Here is a 19,889-nt window from a genome sequence, read left to right as displayed (position 1 = left end):
AATATTTATACCTTGTTAGCTTGAGGATTCAATCTAGCAACCTTTTGGTTACTGGCCCTGCTGGCCCAAATACAACCCTTACTTGAACTATTTGCACATCGTTACAACACTTTATATATAAATAATATGACATTTGAAATGTCTTTATTCTTTTGGAACTTCTGTGAGTGTAATGTTTATGTTAATTTTTATTGTTTATTTCACTTTTGTTTGTTATTTTTTTTATCATTGGATGTTGATTTAACTTGTTTGTCTGCTATGATTAAGCAATAAGGCCTGGGGAGGTGTGGTACCATATATGGCCAATATACCATGGCTAAAGGCTACAACGCAGAGTGCCTGGATACCACAAACCCGCAGAGGTGCCTTATTGATATTATAAATTGGTTACCAACATAATTAGAACAGTAAAAAGTCATTTTTTGTCATAACTGTGGTATATGGTCTGAAATACCACAGCTTTCAGTCAATCAGCATTCAGGGCTCAAACCACACACTTAAAAAATGAATGCTGGGCAATTTTCTGGCATTTGTGACTTTATTATGTGCAAGATGTTAAGACTATAAACAGTTATAAATGGCCTATTTGCGAGATTGACTTGACATTTCAATAGGCATAGGCTAGGCCGACTGACTAAAATCTGGGTTCATGACTGTAAAACTCTGCCATGGTTTGGTTAACTAGATGCAGGTAGCCTATAGCCAGTGATTGGACAAGGGCGGCAGGTGGTTAGTGGTTAGAGCATTGGACTTGTAACCGGAAGGTTGCAAGTTCAAATCCCCGAGCTGACAAGGTACAAATCTGTCGTTCTGCCCCTGAACAGGCAGTTTACCCACTGTTCCTAGGACGTCATTGAAAATAAGAATTTGTTCTTAACTGACTTGCCTAGTTAAATAAAGGTTAAATAATAAAAAAAATGTCAACATATGTTTCCCATGCCAGTGTAACCGATGTGAAATGGCCAGCTCGTTAGCATGGTGCGCGCGAATAGCGTTTCAAATAGATTTTTAAGCAGGCTATTTAGATTGTCATTATGGAGTTCTATTTCCAAACCTTTTTCTATGAAACATTAACACGCTAGAACTGATGCGCATCAAGAAATAACGGCACAAAAAACTTTAGGTGGTCTAGTGCGCATTAGATAAATTCACTAGGTGGTTTAAACTGCATTCTAATGTCGACTTTGCTTATTTAAAACCATAGTAAGCGAAGTGTTTTACACATGCTCAGTGGACATTTTAAATTGAAGTTATGGAACTCCCTCGCATGCTTCTGTTAAGGGAAAAAGACCACAATGAAACTGACATTAAAAGTGGAAATGATATCCTACATTTGTATCTGTTGGCCATCATGTAGCCTATTCATTTCTATGTCTATGGCGGCTACTGTAGCCTAGCATTTGAGACAATGACTATATTACTGGAGTCATTGCAAATCGATTTGTGCAAGTGTAACGGATGTGAAACGGCTAGCTAGTTAGCGGTGGTGCGCGCTAAATAGCGTTTCAATCGGTGACGTCACTTGCTCTGAGACCTTGAAGTAGTGGTTCCCCTTGTTCTGCAAGGGCCGCGGCTTTTATGGAGCGATGGGTAACGATGCTTCGTGGGTGACTTGTTGATGTGTGCAGAGGGTCCCTGGTTCGGGGATGGTCTAAAGTTATACTGTTACACAACTTGTGTAGCCTTCTTGGAGCTGTCAACCGGTTTAATAAATAGCCTATACCTTCAGTTTATTGTTGTTGTAGCCTTGTGTTATTATGTAATTATTAATGTCCATGTTTAGTTAACAGTTCTAGTGCGATTGCCGATCAGCTGTAATTAGAATGCATTCGATTGAAGGTAACAGTCTGTCAGATTAGGCTACAGGTAAAACTAAATAAAACACTGAATGACAAGCATAGGCCTATTCAGTTCATATCCATATTATTAATATTTGATTCAGTGACTAAAATTACGACCCCATTCTTACTAGCCTGTTCCAACAGGGCAACAGAAACACTTCTTACCTCAAAATCACCTCGCTACTCATGTTGAATAAATGAGTCTGTCAATTTGAACAAAGCAACATCTTGCCTAGGTTACTTTAGGCCATCTCAATTTAGATATGCTCTAACCTGCCGCCCCTGTCCAATCACTGGCTATAGGCTACCTGCATCTAGTTAACCAAACCATGGCAGAGTTTTACAGTCATGAACCCAGATTTTAGTCAGTAGGCCTAGCCTATGCCTATTGAAATGACAAGTCAATCTCGCAAATAGGCCATTTATAACTGTTTATAGTCTTAACATCTTGCACATAATAAAGTCACAAATTGCCCAACATTCATTTTTTAAGTGTGTGGTTTGAGCCCTGAATGCTGATTGACTGAAAGCTGTGGTATTTCAGACCATATACCACAGTTATGACAAAAAATGACTTTTTACTGTTCTAATTATGTTGGTAACCAATTTATAATATCAATAAGGCACCTCTGCGGGTTTGTGGTATCCAGGCACTCTGCGTTGTAGCCTTTAGCCATGATATATTGGCCATATATGGTACCACACCTTCCCAGGCCTTATTGCTTAATCATAGCAGACAAACAAGTTAAATCAACATCCAATGATAAAAAAAATATCTGGCGAGTTTATTGAGTGCTAATTATAATTTATCTTGCACCATATTTAAATTCATTTTAGTCAAGTTAGCTCGCAATAATTATTGTTTTGATAGAAAACCGAATTTCGCCCCATACATCATTACAAGTTACGTTGATATTCATTCTTAATTCGCTCGATGACGTTATGGAAAAGGATTATATTGATTAAATGTCCCAGCTCCTCTCGGGCATTGGGGGAGGGTTTAAAAAAAAATGTGATTGTGCTAGCAATTTAATCTGACATGGCAACCCATGGATGGATAGAGGATGTGAACTCGTGTGGGAAAGCGTTTGTGTGCTCTGCTGCTTTTAGTTTCGATTACCATAGTTATACGTTTTCAAGGTGACGGTCAACATTGGGATATATTTGCCGGATAAAATAAATATGGTGAAAGGACTTTATGGATTTCTGACACTCGGTGTGTTGGTGTTTACAGGTAGGGTCTACAGATCAATGTCACTACTTTTTTGTTAAACTACAGATGTTTGCTGTTCCCGTTACAGTATGAGTTTCCCATTATGTTTAAACAACTCAATTACTATTTAATTGTATTTTCAGGGTATGATGATTAACTTACTGGAAGTCATAGTAAACTTGTTTTCGACAATTTGAAGTCCAATCTCTCCCACTGAATCAATATGTCTCTGATCAAGAAAGAGCTCTATTGATGGGTGTGGTCGATTCATTTGGAAGAAAAGCAATTGTTTTTCTCTCTCGAATTTGGTCCCTTAGAACGGTTTCCCAAACTGTGGGGCGGTCCCCCTAAGGTGCAATTTCGAAATTGGGTAGTGTGTCATCAGTTCCTCTTGTCATGTCAGTCATTGTATACCTTAGAGAGATATTTATAACTTGTCAGAAATGTCCAGATCAACTAGCCCAGGTGTACTCAACTACTATTTGAGAAGGTCCGGTCACACAAATGTCCTAGGAGGTAAAATTCTGGGTTGGTATAATCTTTATCTGCGTAGTCACAAACCTCCACCTCGCAAGTCCCGACCCATATGACTTCAAATTGTTCACAATCCTTTTTTTGACAGAAATAACATTTAGCATGATTTATGCTAATTTCCCCAAAATGCTCCATATTTTGCTATCGGCGGGGATAATTATTTTGTGGTTTTAAAGCAAATTTCCGGCAATTATACAAATTTAGCATTGTCTTAAATGTGTTCATATGATACCTGAGTGAGTCAACAAAATCAATGGGGGCCTCCTGGGGGTCGAGGCACACATTATGGCCATGATAACTACAAGATTTAGATAGCTGGTTAGCCTAACATACCTACCTGGCTAACATGGGTTAGTTGATCAACTGTGCATTTCTGACATTAGAAATAGCTCTCTAATGTCTGTCAGTGAATGACACAACAAGAGGAAAACTTCCCATACACTACCACATGTAAAAAATTGCACCTTGTGCATTCTACTGTTATAGCTCTCAACCACATTAATACATTGAAAGCCTGAGTTTAATTATTATTTTTTTAAAGTCAGCAAACGTTAAAAAATTTTTTTTTAAAACGACCCATAGATTTTGTTGTAATGTTTGAGTCACTTAGATACACATTAGACATGGAAAAATGTATAGAATAAAAATGTTAAATTTTCTCAGTGCTTCATGAAAAAAATTGTAGAATTGCAGAAAATAAGCTTTAAACCTGCATGATTTTCTCTTCGCCAACCAGAGGGGTGTGAACAGTTTTTGTCATGAAAAGTGCTTTTGCCCATAGAAATAGACGCGGCTCGTGCGCAGGGTGGCACGGATTGTTCCCCAATGCTGGAAGGGGGGTATGAGTGCAGAAGTTTGGGAATCCCTGCCTTAGAGCACTATCAATATTAAAACAAGTTTCATTCATTTACTCCCTTGTTCCTGACTTGACTGAGTGACATTGCTTCTGCTAGTTGTTAAAAACAATGGGCAACTTTCTCACCCTCTGATAGTGTATGGCCACAGTCAAACCAGTTGTCTTGGCCAGCAGAGAGTTTGTGATACAAACCAGCAAAAATACTAGCAAAGATATATTTATTGACAGACAATGTATTGTTATGTCAGTGTTACTTTATGGTTGTATGTAATCATTGCCATGTTGTTCACATGTCATGTGTTTTGACCGGTAGGTGGGCCTACACATGCCTCCTTTCCTCTTGAGCTCAACCCTCCCAGAGTGGTGGTGAGATATGGAGACTCAGTCTCAGTCAACTGCAGCACATCATCCACAGACCATGAGGGGATGGGCTGGGAGGCCACATTCGGGGGTTCAGGTTTTGAACAAGATGTCAACGTTGTCACCTGGACTGTGGATAACCTTACTGATTGGACAATAGAACCCAAATGCCACATCACTCTCATTGACGGCGAACAACTCTCAAAAGTACTTCCAGTCATTCTCTACAGTGAGTATTTTCCTCCTTGTGAATGTGAAAGGTATGTTTCTATTTAACTGTATATCAGCATTGAGGGTTTTTTACATTGTTGACCTCGTCTACAGAGACTCCAGACAGCGTCTCCATCTCTGTTCTGAGCCACTCTGGTCCCATGGTGGAGGGGACACAGTACCAGCTGCAGTGTGACATCCAGAACATCGCTCCTCTACAGAACCTGGTTGTGAAGTGGTACAAAGGGAATGAACTCTTAGATAATGTAACTTACAGTAACGTCAGTAAGAGACCAGAGGATGTGTCAGCTACTCTGATGATCAGCCCCAGTAGAGATGATGATGGAGATCAGTATAGATGTAGAGCAGAACTGGACCTGGGACCAGAGGGACCACAACCCCATCCTACAGTGACATCAGAACCTCTCAGCATTACTGTGCACTGTGAGTTCCCTCTAGTCTTATTTTCAATCATTCCATTCATGTTTACAGCTGATCATTTAGTTTGATCTGATACCCGACTGTGATATTTAATGGAGTTTTCCAATAATCTGTTATCTTCTCATGGTTTCATCCTCCCCAAACTCTGAATCTTGTGGGAACAGTCCATGTTGATTGGTTATATGTTTATCTTATTTCTCCTCATTCTTCAGACCCCCCAACCTTTTCCAGACCTGAAGCTGAGAACCTGGACATCAGAGTGGGGGAGGAAATCACCTTAAACTGCACGGCTACTGGAAGGCCCACTCCTCTGTACAGGTGGCAGTCTTCAGATTTCCAAGAAGCTCTTTTCACCCCCCCGTCCGAGGTCCCAGGAACCTACACCTGCACTGCCTACAATCAGATAGGCAAGATCAGCAAGACATTCACTGTGAATCCCAAACCTAAAGGTAGGATCATGTTTATAATTAGTACCTAGTCTTATCTTTTTCACAAATGCTTCTATTCTCACCTACTACCCCTCCCACTTCATTTAAAGTGGGACCCAATTTTCCTGTACCATGAATATGTGTTACTTTCTTAATATTTCCCAAATAGACTGCTCTGAGAAATGTCTCCTTTGACAGTATATTTAAATGTCTAATATTGCTCCTGTTTCTCCAGGCAGTCGTGGAACCACTGCAGGGATAGTGGTGGTCATGCCGGCTTTCTTTGCTCTAGTGTCTGTCTGTGTGGTGCATCACAAACAAATAAATAAACCCTCATTAACCACACCCTCTTCCCACAGGGGACAGAACAACGTTCTGGGTCATCATAGGATCGGGCCTGGGCCTGGCCATTGTGGTTGTGATTGTCTATGCCGTTGTCAAATACAGAGCAGGTCCCAACTCCATCATCTGACCAGGCCAGAGGAAGAGCAATTCTATCGCCAGTGTGACCAGCAGGACTTCCTCAATAGACACTGTATGAATAAGAATGGTTGTTTATTGAATTACTATGATGGAACGCTTCAATCCTGCATGGCTTATAACTCCAAAGAGTGCTTTCTATTAGCCTTCTCCAACCAATAGCTTTGTGCCATTTGGACGTGGTGATGCGTTGTTTTGAATGTGTCTTGGGCTGTGTCCGTGTGAGCATGTTGCGCGACACTACACATCATTCATTCACATGCACGTGTGTCCTGTTTTATTATTTATTTTATAATCAAGCATACCTGAATGTAGTCTCTTCTCACAGCCACTGTGTCTCTGTCACGCAGGTAAAGCGGCTGTATAAACAGGCTAGCCTGATCGCTGTAGTCTGATGACCGCACCAAGTGACCTTATGTGACTATACAGTGAGAAATGAGCCATGCAATGCATCACTTCCTGTCTAATGCCTTTTTTTTTCTTGTTGCTCTAAAATGGTGGTACCAGAGCCTTTTAACCGATTTAAGTTTGCTGGTCCAAGAGCCACAGGAAGCTTCTCTTCACTATTGCTAATTTTGTTCTCTGCCCACATGCTTCCGCTATCTCTCTTTTACCGTTACAGCACCCTTGATTCTCAGTAATGTCAGTATGTTTGATGATAGCTTTAATTGTTTGTCTTTCACTTTCTCAACCTATATCTGCAGACCATAGGGAAGCGAACATGCATACTGACATGAATCCCATGGACGCAGTCTCCGGGCTGTGAGGAGAGAAAGGCCACTGATGTGTTTTATCTATCTCAGGTATTTTAATAGTCTACACAGTCATAACTCACCATACGTGGCTCACGTGGTCCTTTACGATGTTGCTATACAGTGTGTTAGTAGAAACAATACTCTGTTTTGACGAGTGGAGTGGCACAGTCCTTTAAATCGTTGTCTTTTTTTGTTGAATCACAGAGGTTTGTTTTTATTTTTTGTATAACCATTTTAAAACAAATTCATGCTAGATATTTCAAGGTATGGTTACAGTGTTAAGTGCAAAGTATGTTCAGTTCACGTTGTACAGGGCTGGAATAGCATTGGTACAGTTGCAAATGGTGCTTGTAAGGTGCACAGAACTATTTGAGTTGCACGATGTAAACTAGCTTTTTACATGTGATGTTTGTGTTGTGTCGCTAACTAACTATGTGAATATTGTCCATTTGATTTCAGCACTGAATGTTGTTATATGCCGTCTTTAACAGTCGCTAACACTCATTCTCGACTTTATTTAGACATTTTTGTCAGCTTGCTTATGTTTATATGACCCGTGATATGTGTGTGTGTGTGTGTGTTTCCATCTGACTGCTCTTCCTTTCAGACATTTAGTTATCTATTCGGAATGTCAGTACTTGTTAGGCTCAGCATTGTCAGAGATTCAGTTTCAGGAAGTGTTCTACTGCAACCTATTTAGGTTAGAATGATGCTGTCTTTCATTTCCATTTCAATAGTGCTGCAAAATTGGTGGACAGTTTTACATCGACAATGCAGGAGATGTTTACCATGCATACACAGCATTCGCTGTCAAACATCAACCAGCTATGCTCATTGAGTTAAAGTTTTGAAAGAATCAGTCTTTCACTGTGACATGTTCCTCTACTGTATTTTGTATGCCATTGGGAACCTTTCTCTCATACATCACTGTAACACTGACACATCAATACTAATCACTACAAACTAAGGTCCCTGTAAAGCGACACATGGAAGTCCATCTGTTATCCTGCCTACGGTGGCTCATATAAATACTTCCTTTTTCAGAATTGAGTGTGTCCTTTTTGTGTCTCTCGGGTTCTGCTTCATCCTGGTGAAGGGGACTTCTGCCCTGCCAAGAAACACTTTGTGTGTGTAGCCTGACTGTTGCTATAACAACCTGGCTGCAGTGTAGACTTATAGGGGCAATTTGCCAGCACATTTAGTCCTAGAGCAAAAACCTGTTATATTATACACACATGATCATTTTCAGAAACAAGTGTACAATAGTGTACTTCCACCACAAACAAGGGCACAGCATAGAAACAGAGTCGACATACTGTAGACACAGAATTGGCAGCTGAGCCTTCTATAAATACACCCAATAAGCATCCAATTACTGAGCAATGTTTCTGGCAGCCTGGTGTGCAGTGGTGGTACATTCTGATCACAGTGTGAGGCCTACACACTACATACCGGACAACAAGTCCAACAATCCAACCTGCTGAGTCTTGACAAAGCATGGGGTCTCCAAGCAGTGCGCGCATGGGAATCAAACATGCCTGCAGAAAGGAGAGTAGAACTGCATTGTGAGTTCTCTCAAACCACCTATGTATATGAATCCGCAGTCACACGGTAACTGTTTGAGGCAAGTTACCACAGGTCATTGGGGTTTCATTTCAGTTTAAAGAACTGAAAATTGTAACCGTAGCACCCTTCTGAAGTCCTAGAACTCTGTATGGGTATTTTCTAAAAACAGAAAAGAGCTGTCATCTGAATAGCTCGAGGTTGTGCTGCTGTAACAATACACGATAGTGAACAAAAATACAAAAGATCTAGGCTGAGATTCTAGGAGTAGGAACACATTTTGGGATGAAATATATCATGGGTCTGATATTTTAACTCTCATTGAACATTAAATACAGATTCTAACTAAACCACAAATAAATTATTAAAGGAAGAATTTCCCCTGTGGGATGTAGGCCTAATGAGTTACCATTGAGGAGGTCTGGCCTTGATGCCTGTCAAACTTCCTTAGCCCCCTCTTCTCCCCCTCGGGGCCCTGCAGTCAGACACAGACTACGGTATGAGAGCCCTCGTTTGGTGAGGGAGGGCTTTTGTTAGTAATCACAGTTCACTTTGGAGTTGCCAAGCAGGACCAAGTCGGAATTCCACTCGCCTTTCAACTCCGGCCATAGTGGACCTCATCAAAGTCTGCAAAAAGATGGAAAACTACTTTCTAAAATGGATCCTAACCTTTTGCATGTTCTGCACCGGTAAGATGTTGCAAGAGACAACATTTTATTATTCATAAGATTTGCTTATTCTCTGTGTAGTCGAGGGTTATGGGACATCTGCAGTAGAGGCCCCCTTTGTATCGACGAGTTTGTAGTTTGAAGACGTTTTTTGGCAATAGAATTGGTCATAAATGGTTTTAAAGCACTTTGGCAAAATACTATTATATAATATTGCGTATATGAGTGTGTGAATTACTTACCTGTGCTTTGTCCACAATTATAAACACCTGCTAAAGTCACACAATCAAATCACTGAAAGCAACATTTTCCTGGTATCTGTAAATGTGATTTTGTTTAAGAAATATGAATGTTTCGGATATGCCAGCAATAATATAACTTTCTAACTAGATTATGTGATGATCACGATGATAATGAAAAAGATTGTGAAAATGATGATGCTGATGAAGACAATGTAACGATGATGATGGTGATGATGATATTGTCCATGTCTCAGTGTCAGGTGAAGGATGCTCTCTGGAGCTGAAACCCTCCAGGGTGGTGGTGGGGTTTGGGGAGGCTGTGTCTGTCAGCTGTGAGGCCTCTCGCCCGGTGCGTGTCCTAGGCTGGGAGTCAGCCATCGGGGCAGCACACACCCAACAGGACCGTGCTGTCCAATGGAAGGTGGACAGTCTGATCGACTGGATCGAGGAGCCTATCTGCTACGGAGTCTTCTTCACTGCACCCAGACAGTGTGAGGAGAAACTCAACCTCATCCTTTACAGTGAGTCAACGTGGCCTACATAAAGCTGGCTTTTTTAATCTTAGCTCAATTTAAGGCAGAGCATGGCTGCAGTACATGCATCAGGCCATACTTCATAATGATGAATTCTATTTGTGGCGACTACTACTACATGTACGTGTTGTGCTTGACACACTAACCAGCTGATCTTTCACAGAGACTCCAGACAGTGTCACTATCAGCTCAGCGAACCACACTGGTCCCATGTTGGAGGGGAAAGAGTACCAGCTGCTCTGTGATGTCCAGAACATCGCCCCCGTTCAATACCTCACCCTGAGGTGGTACAGAGGGCAGACTGAAGTTTACAACCACTCTTTCTCTGATCTGACCCCTGCCTCCCCTGTCCAAGTATCCTCCATCCTCCTGATCACCCCAACCAAAGCTGATAACGGAGCCCAGTACAAGTGCGTGGCTCAGCTGGACTTGGGACCAGAGGGACCACAACCGCCTCCTTCAGTGACATCAGAGCCTCTCAACGTCTCTGTGCACTGTGAGTCTATTGACTCAACCCAACCATCAATAGTTTCATGAGAAACAATGAAATCCAATTGTGTTTGTGTATTCATTTATATGCAATATCCATCCCTTTCCCTTATAATTATTTTCTCAGACCCCCCATCCTTCCTCAGTCCTGAGGCTGAGACCCTGGACATCATTGTGGGGGATGAAATCACATTAAACTGCACGGCTAAAGGAAGCCCCAGTCCTGTGTACAGCTGGCAGTCTTCAGATCCCAAAGAGAAGATGGAGGACCAACCTGTTTTTACCTCTTCCTCCTTGCTTCCAGGGACCTACACCTGCATTTCTTCTAATAAGATTGGCAAGAAGAGTAAGCAGTTCATCATCAAGACTAAGTCTTAAGGTAGGAGGACACAGTGAAGGGGGCATTGTTAAATGCAAACATTTAGAGGATAGAACTAGCATTCTCTACCATCATACTTGTTATAGAAGCCATAGATCTTATTTGGTATGTAATCTGAGGAGTCAGAAGGTAAAAAGGGCCACGTTGGAGGTGTGTGACTTTTCCCACAGTGGAGTGTTGGCTTTACAAAACAAAAGTCCAAGTTTGGGGGATTAGCAGAGGGAAGATATTTTCTGTCTCTAATATCAATTGCACGGTTTTGTTACAGGTGTGAGAGCGTCATCATTGTCAGCCAGACCATCGCACAGAAAAAAAGGAATCGCCTTACATTTTTAAAGACTTTGGTCATGTAATAGTTTATAGTAGCATATTATTCTGTTATGATTGATTCTTGTTGTTATTGCAACATAAAGTATACTTTGACGTGTTTAAATATATATGTAGGGTATACAGTTCACTTTCAGTGTGGAGAACCCTAGAACGCGAGGCAGTGTGAATAATTCTATCCATTAATAAGCTATCCATTAACTTTATTGTTGTTTGTTCTTTCTCTCTTTATTATGTGTCATAAAAACACTAATAAAATTACAAATTTATATTTGTTGTATTATTATCAATGATGGTAGGCTATTATTATTAAATCTACTAAATAATATATATATACTTTTTATTATAAAAATATTATGCTCCACCCACATGCCTTTGCCTTGACGTTCTTCAATGACGAGTTTACGTAGATACGTCTAAACGGAAACTTCCAGGGTTTCTTCCTTAGCTAGCTAATGGTACATTGTGCACTATTGTTGTTTAGCAATAGTAAATATATTAGCTACCGATATACTTTTTAACAAGGTTTTAAGTTAGCTAATTTAAAATCTATTATTTTCACTTTTAACGTGCTCTTGCTACAAGCAAATTGTAGCCTGCTAGCTAGGTAGCTAGAATGACAAGTAGGATAGACTACAGCGTGTGGGACCACATTGAGGTTTCAGATGATGAAGATGACACTCATCCAAACATCGATACACCCAGCCTTTTCAAATGGAGACATGAGGTAACGTTATGTCGATTAGAGTGATGCATTTGATAGCTACTTGGTCTCTGTAAGTTAGCTAATTATCACATTATTAGCTAGCTTTCTAGATTTGCAGATGCTGTAGCTACGTTATGTAAACAGCCTGCTTTCGCAGATAAACGCAATGGAAAGATAAACATAACATTTGGCGTTATGTGTTGTATATCTAGTTATCCCCGATGAGATCCCTTTGTTCTGACCCCTCTCCCCACCATCACCTAGGCGCGTGTGGAACGAATGGACCAGTTCATAAAGGCTGGGGAGGACCTGGAGAAGGGGCTAGCTGAATCTAAGCGCAAGTTGACTGAAGCACAGAAGAAGACCAAGAATCTGTCCAGTTCAGTCACGGACGATGCCAAAGCCGAGCTGAGCAAGGCACAGGCCGAGGAGAAGAGGCTGAAGAAGGAGGAGCGAGACTGGGAGAAGAAACTGGAGGACCACCGGCGGGAAGAGAAGAAGATGCCATGGAGTGTAGACACACTCTGCAAGGAGGGCTTCAGCAAGGTGGGTTTAGTGTGTGGAACCACTGATGCGCCCTGGCTGATGGTGATGGTTATTTGCTGATGCCACTTGTCTTGCCCCACTCCGATCTCTCTCTTTCTCTCTCTCTCTCCTTCTGTCTCTCCTAGAGTGTTATGAACGTTAAACCAGATGTGAAGGAGGACACCGAGGAGCAGAAAGAGCAGAAACACAAGACCTTTGTGGAGAAGTATGAGAAAGAGATCAAACACTTTGGTGAGAGTCATTATCCCATTCTTTGTTGTCCCCATTCTTTGTGGGTAGTTGTCATGGCCATGGTATCTGTCTCTGTTGTCAGGTATGATGAAACGCTGGGACGACAGCCAGAAGTACCTATCAGACAACCCTCACCTGGTGTGTGAGGAGACGGCCAACTACCTAGTCATCATGTGCATTGACCTGGAGGTGGAGGAGGTGAGTGCAGAACCGTAATATGACAAACCTCACCTCTAATAACCCATGAGGGATTTCATCCACTATACATTATTCCAGAGGACACTCATCAGGGTCATGTTCAGTAGGGCACAGGGTAGCAAAATGTTTTGAAACAGAAAACGATAGTGTTTCTTGTTGAACAAGTCCAGGTAGACCCTTCCTGTTTCAGTCCATCTTCTTACATTTGGTGCATAATGAACACAATCCTGGTGTAGAGAAGGTTATGAAGTAGGTTAGTAAGTGATCGTCTGATCCTCTTTATTTGCCCAAACATGCCTCAGTACGAAGTACACATGCAGTTTCCTTTTCTTGATACAGATGAGCATAGACAAGGGTTAATGTCAGTGTCCTGTTGATGTTTTCCTCCTGTAGAAGAAAGCACTGATGGAGCAGGTGGCCCACCAGACTATAGTGATGCAGTTCGTCCTGGAGCTGGCTAAGAGCCTGAAGGTGGATCCCCGCGGTTGCTTCCGTCAGTTCTTCGCCAAGATAAAGGTTTGTTTGTGTGTAAAGGTGATACATTTCCCACTTGCACTCAATAGCAAAGCATATAGACAGATATATTTCCCTCTCTCAGACTGCAGATCAGCAGTATCAGGATGCTTTCAATGATGAGCTGGAGTCCTTTAAGGGGAGGGTGCGCGGCAGGGCCAAGATTCGCATCGAGAGGGCCATGAAGGAGTACGAAGAGGAGGAGAGACAGAAACGCCTGGGGCCCGGAGGACTGGATCCTGCTGAGGTGTATGAGTCCCTACCTGAGGTACAGGACATCTACTGCTGCACCTCCTCCATTTAGCACTGTCCTTCCATCATAATCATCATCCCTATCTCTGTTTTTGGTTTTGCAAGTTAACAAACCCAAAGATTGGAAAGCTGCCGCAGTCATCCCCCTCTCCAAAGGGGGAGACACTCTAGACCCAAACTGCTACAGACCTATATCTATCCTACCCTGCCTTTCTAAGGTTTTTGAAAGCCAAGTTAACAAACAGATCACCGACCATTTCGAATCCTACCTTACCTTCTCCGCTGTGCAATCTGGTTTCCGAGCTAGTCATGGGTGCACCTCAGCCACGCTCGGGTCCTAAACGATATCATAACCGCCATCGATAAGAGACAATACTGTGCAGCTGTACTCATCGACCTGGCCAAGGCTTTCAACTCTGTCAATCACCACGTTCTTATCGGCATACTCAACAGTCTTGGTTTCTCAAATGACTGCCTCGCTTGGTTCACCAACTACTTCTCAGACAGAGTTCAGTGTGTCAAGTCGGAGGGCCTGTTGTCCGGACCTCTGGCAGTCTCTATGGGGGTGCCACAGGGTTCAATCCTCGGGCCGACTCTTTTCTCTGTATACATCAATGATGTTGCTCTTGCTGCTTGTGATTCTCTGATCCACCTCTACGCAGACGACACCATTCTGTATACTTCTGGCCCTTCTTTGTACACTGTGTTAACTAACCTCCAAACGAGTTTCAATGCTATACAACTCTCCTTCCGTGGCCTCCCAACTGCTCTTAAATGCAAGTAAAACTAAATGCATGCTCTTCAACCGATCGCTGCGCACACCTGCCCGCCCGTCCAGCATCACTACTCTGGACGGTTCTGACTTAGAATATGTGGACAACTACAAATACCTAGGTGTCTGGTTAGACTGTAAACTCTCCTTCCAGACTCACATCAAACATCTCCAATCCAAAGTTAAATCTAGAATTGGCTTCCTATTTCGCAACAAAGCATCCTTCACTCATGCTGCCAGACATACCCTCGTAAAACAAAACGGACTATCCTACCGATCCTTGACTTCAGCAAATTGCATGCAGTCTATCACACTGCCATCCGTTTTGTCACCAAAGCCCCATATACTAACCACTGTGACCTCTATGCCCTCGTTGGCTGGCCCTTCATATTCGTCGCCAAACCCACTGGCTCCAGGTCATCTATAAGTCTTTGCTAGGTAAAGCCCGTCTTATCTCAGCTCACATGGCATCATAGCAGCACCCACCCGTAGCACGCGCTCCAGCAGATGTATTTCACTGGTCACCCCCAAAGCCAATTCCTCCTTTGACTTCCTCCTTTCCTTCCAGTTCTCTGCAGCCAATGACTGGAACGAACTTCTAAAATCACTGAAGCTGGAGACTCATATCTCCTCATTATCATCCTCCTCATCTTCATCTTTTTTTTTGTTTTTTTGTTTTTTTTGCCTTTACCTCCCTTATCTCCCCTCATTTGCTCACATCGTATATAGACTTGTTTATACTGTATTATTGACTGTATGTTTGTTTTACTCCATGTGTAACTCTGTGTCGTTGTATGTGTCGAACTGCTTTGCATTATCTTGGCCAGGTCGCAATTGTAAATGAGAACTTGTTCTCAACTTGCCTACCAGGTTAAATAAAGGTGAAATAAATAAAACAAAATGTAAAAAATAACTTTAAGCACCAGCTGTCAGAGCAGCTCACAGATCACTGCACCTGTACATAGCCCATCTGTAAATAGCCCATCCAACTACCTCATCCCCATACTGTTATTTATTTTATTTTGCTCCTTTGCACCCCAGTATCTCTACTTGCACACTCATCTTCTGCACATCTATCATTCCAGTGTTTAATTGCTATATTGTCATTATTTCGCCACTATGGCCTATTTATTGTCTTACCTCCCTTATCCTACCTCATTTACACACACTGTATATAGACTTTTTCTATTGTGTTATTGACTGTATGTTTGCTTATTCCATGTGTAACTCTGTGTCGTTGTTTGTGTCGCACTGCTTTGCTTTATCTTGGCCAGGTCGCAGTTGTAAATGAGAACTTGTTCTCAACTAACCTACCTGGTTAAATAAAGGTGAAATTTAAAAAATAGATTTTGTCCTTTTTGTAGGAGATGCAGAAATGTTTTGACGAGAAGGACATTGCCATGTTGCAGACTGTCATCACGAAGCTGGACCCAACGGTAGGTTACAAAACCAAATCCATTCCTGTTTTTCTTTTGTTGTATTGTCTTCCACGTGCTCAGGGCAAGCATACCGACAACATACATTGTTCTACAAATGTAAAGGCACACTGAATAGTGACATAAAACCTCCTGAAGTTGTTATAAACCGGTGCTCTGAATGTCATTGTTCCCACCCGTCAGGAGGCTAAGGTCCACATGAAGAGATGCATCGACTCTGGGCTGTGGGTCCCTAACTCACAGGCAGACGAGGGAGACGACAAGGAGGAAGACGCTACTTATGAAGCGCTGAATAAGGAGATGGGCGAACAGAAGATAGAATGATTGACATGAATTGACTTTACGATGATGATATTTTCATCTATGTAGTCGTCACTTCTATTGCTACTCCCAATGTTTTTTTTCATGAATTTCTCCTTAACGCTTTGGAACAGTGTAACCTCTCTGTGGTGATGTCCACTCTTTGTGGACAACAGTATCACACCAATATCACTTGCTGAATGCTTTTCTTTTTTTAAACATAATTCTTGCTTGGGCCTTTATTAGTGAAGCTGTATTCTTAAACGTGTGTGTGCCTGTACATAGTCTCTTTGGATGTGTGTGTCAGCCAGCCAGCCAATCTGTTGTTTACCTTGTATTTGTGTGCTTTCGGTTGCTGGGGAACATTGTTTCTCTTTTTCATTCAATAGTCTCACTACTGATTCTACATGTATAGGGAGGGATAGGCATGGCAGGATTTTAGTTCTTGATGTGATAGAATTATACATAGTGATGTAACGTGGGATAGACTAGTAACTGAGGTTGAAATTGAATCATATCAACATGTGACATTTTGAATCCAGTGTACTGGCCCCTTATGACCTTTTCGCTCATTGTTTTCTCTCCTTAATTTGACCAGCAGGTGTCACCTCACATCAACTTTTAAGTTGATGGGATAATCACTGAGTATTATTTGCTATTAAAAATATCACTGATGTGGTTTACATGAGTCAGGATAGGGTGTTATTGAATTGAGATTTATTAGAAACATTGTAAGATAGTTTCACCTGTCTTCCATTGCATTATAATGCTTAGTGCAACAAACTAATATGGTCCAGACACACCAAGACAGTTGTGAAGAGGGCACGACAACACCTTCTCCTCAGGAGACTGTAACGGTTTGGCATGGGTCCCCAAATCCTCAAAAAGTTCTACAGCTGCACCATCAAGAGTATCCTGACTGGTTGCATCACGGCCTCGTATGGCAACTGCTCGGTATCTGACCGTAAGGCGCCACAGAGGGTAGTGCGTACGGCCCAATACATCACTGGGGCCAAGCTTCCTGCCATCCAGGACCTTTATACCAGGCGGTGTCAGAGGAAGGCCCAACAAATTGTCAAAGACTGTCACCCAAGTCATACTGGAGCGCCAAGTCTAGGTCCAAAAGGCTCCTGAGCAGCTTCTATCCCCAAGCTATAAGACTTCTGAACAATTAATCAAATGGCCACCCGGACTATTTACATTGACCCCGCTTTTGTTTTGAGACTGCTGCTACTCGCTGTTTATCATCTTTGCATAGTCACTTTCCCCTACCCACATGTACAAATTACCTCGACTAACCTGTACCCCCACACATTTATTCGGTACCCTTGCCTCCTGTATATAGCCTCGTTATTGTTATGTTTATTCTACTGTGTTACTTCTTTAGTTTTACTATTTGATTTAGTAAATATTTTCTTGAACTGCACTGTTGGTTAAGGGCTTGTAAGTAAACATTTCACGAGAAGGTCTACACCTACCCTACCATTCAAAAGTTTGGGGTCACTTAGAAATGGCCTTGTTTTTTAAAGAAAATCAATTTTTTTGTCCATTAAAATTACATCGAATTGATCAGAAACACAGTGTAGACATTGTTAATGTTGTAAATTACTATTGTATCTGGAAACGGCAGATTTTTTTTATGGAATACCTAAACTCAGCAAAAAAAGAAACATCCTCTCACTGTCAACTGTGTTTATTTTCAGCAAACTTAACATGTGCAAATATTTGTATGAACATAAGATTCAACAACTGAGACATAAACTGAACAAGTTCCACAGACATGTGACTAACAAATGGAATAATGTGTCCCTGAACAAAGAGGGGGGGGTAAAATCAAAGTAACAGTCAGTTTCTGGTGTGGCCACCAGCTGCATTAAGTACTACAGTGCATCTCCTTCTCATGAACTGCACCAGATTTGCCAGTTCTTGCTGTGAGATGTTACCCCACTCTTCCACCAAGGCACCTGAAAGTTCCCAGACATTTCTAGGGGGGATGGCCCTAGCCCCCATCCTCCGATCCAACAGGTCCCAGACGTGCTCAATGGGATTGAGACCCGGGCTCTTCGCTGGCTATGACAGAACACTGACATTCCTGTCTTGCAGGAAATCACGCACATAACGAGTAGTATGGCTGGTGGAATTGTCATGCTAGAGGGTCATGTCAGGGTGAGCCTGCAGGAAGGGTAGAACATGAGGGAGGAGGATGTCTTCCCTGTAACGCACAGCGTTGAGATTGCCTGCAATTAGAACGAGCTCAGTCCGATGATGATGTGACACACCGTCTCAGACCATGATGGACTCTCCACCACCAAATCGATCCTGCTCCAGAGTACAGGCCTCGTGTAACGCTCATTCCTTCGACGATAAACGCAAATCCGACCATCACCTCTGGTGAGACAAAAACGCAACTCGTCAGTGAAAAGCACTTTTTGCCAATCATGTCTGGTCCAGCGACGGTGGGTTTGTGCCCATAGGCGACGTTGCCGGTGATGTCTGGTGAGGACCTGCCTTTACAACAGGCCTACAAGTCCTCAGTCCAGCCTCTCTTAGCCTATTGCGGACAGTCTGAGCACTGATGGAGGGATTGCGCGTTCCTGGTGTAACTCGGGCAGTTGTTGTTGCCATCCTGTATCTGTCCCGCAGATGTGATGTTCGGATGTACCAATCCTGTGCAGGTGTTGTTACATGTGTTCTGTCACTGCGAGGACGATCAGCTGTCCATCCTGTCTCCCTGTAGCGCTGTCTTAGGCGTCTCAAGGTACTGACATTGCAATGTATTGCCCTGGCCACATCTCAGTCATCATCCCTCCTTGCAGCATGCCTAAGGCACGTTCATGCAGATGAGCAGGGACCCTGGGCATCTTTCTTTTGGTGTTTTTCAGAGTCAGTAGAAAGGCGTGTTTAGTGTCCTAAGTTTTCATAACTGTGACCTTAATTTCCTACCGTCTGTAAGCTGTTAGCGTCTTAACGACCGTTCCACAGGTGCATGTTCATTAATTGTTTATGGTTCATTGAACAAGCATGGGAAACAGTGTTTAAACCCTTTACAATGAAGATCTGTGTAGTTATTTGAATGTTTACTAATTATCTTTGAAAGACAGGGTCCTGAAAAAGGGCTGTTTCTTTTTTTTGCTGAGTTTACATAGGCGTACAGAGGCCCATTATCAGCAAACATCCCTCCTCTGTTCCAATGGCACGTTGTGTTAGCTAAACCAAGTGCATAATTTTAAACGGATAATTGATCATTAGAAAACCCTTTTGCAATTATGTTAGCACAGCTGAAAACGGTTGTCCTGATTAAAGAAGCAATAAAACTGGCCTTCTTTAGACTAGTTGAGTATCTGGAGCATCAGCATTTATAGGTTAGATTATAGGCCCAAAATGGCCAGAAACAAATAACTTTATTCTGGAACTCGTCAGTCTATTCTTGTTCTGAGAAATTAAGGCTATTCCATGCGAGAAATTGCCAAGAACCTGAAAATCTCGTACAACGCTGTGTACTACTCCCTTCACAGAACAGCGCAAACTGTCTCTAACCAGAATAGAGTGGGAGGCCCTGGTGCACAACTGAGCAAGAGGACAAGTACATTAGAGTCTAGTTAGAGAAACAGAGTCC

General features: G+C 42.3%; 3 protein-coding genes across 4 annotated transcripts; all 3 read left to right on the top strand.

Moving 5' to 3' along the window:
• The first annotated feature begins 2,872 nt into the window (after window positions 1-2,872).
• Window positions 2,873-8,164, top strand: LOC139364771 (intercellular adhesion molecule 2-like). 2 transcript variants are annotated; one of them, XR_011626496.1, is made up of 6 exons: window positions 2,873-3,075; window positions 4,758-5,033; window positions 5,129-5,458; window positions 5,668-5,904; window positions 6,243-6,418; window positions 7,068-8,164. XR_011626496.1 is itself a non-coding variant. In XM_071101826.1 (5 exons), the coding sequence occupies exons 1-5, from the start codon at window positions 3,024-3,026 to the stop codon at window positions 6,353-6,355; spliced, it is 1,008 nt and encodes a 335-aa protein (XP_070957927.1). In that variant the 5' UTR covers window positions 2,873-3,023; the 3' UTR covers window positions 6,356-8,164. The 2 variants fall into 2 exon arrangements, 1 of the variants encoding a protein (XP_070957927.1); XM_071101826.1 differs by having other exon boundaries at window positions 6,243-8,164.
• Window positions 8,165-9,166: 1,002 nt separating this feature from the next.
• On the top strand, window positions 9,167-11,588 carry LOC139364772 (vascular cell adhesion protein 1-like). Its single transcript, XM_071101827.1, has 5 exons — window positions 9,167-9,370; window positions 9,846-10,112; window positions 10,288-10,620; window positions 10,741-10,992; window positions 11,261-11,588. The coding sequence occupies exons 1-4, from the start codon at window positions 9,319-9,321 to the stop codon at window positions 10,989-10,991; spliced, it is 903 nt and encodes a 300-aa protein (XP_070957928.1). The 5' UTR covers window positions 9,167-9,318; the 3' UTR covers window position 10,992; window positions 11,261-11,588.
• A 103-nt stretch (window positions 11,589-11,691) lies between these two features.
• LOC139364770 (hsp90 co-chaperone Cdc37-like) lies at window positions 11,692-16,961 on the top strand. The gene is made up of 8 exons (XM_071101825.1): window positions 11,692-12,046; window positions 12,290-12,571; window positions 12,697-12,802; window positions 12,885-13,000; window positions 13,394-13,516; window positions 13,599-13,781; window positions 15,902-15,973; window positions 16,157-16,961. The coding sequence occupies exons 1-8, from the start codon at window positions 11,936-11,938 to the stop codon at window positions 16,295-16,297; spliced, it is 1,134 nt and encodes a 377-aa protein (XP_070957926.1). The 5' UTR covers window positions 11,692-11,935; the 3' UTR covers window positions 16,298-16,961.
• Window positions 16,962-19,889: the final 2,928 nt, after the last annotated feature.

The sequence above is a fragment of the Oncorhynchus clarkii genome, chromosome 13 (genome assembly GCF_045791955.1).
Source record: "Oncorhynchus clarkii lewisi isolate Uvic-CL-2024 chromosome 13, UVic_Ocla_1.0, whole genome shotgun sequence".
Lineage (NCBI taxonomy): Eukaryota > Metazoa > Chordata > Actinopteri > Salmoniformes > Salmonidae > Oncorhynchus > Oncorhynchus clarkii.
Note: the sequence above shows the minus strand (reverse complement) of the source record. Positions and strands in the feature narration are given on the sequence as shown.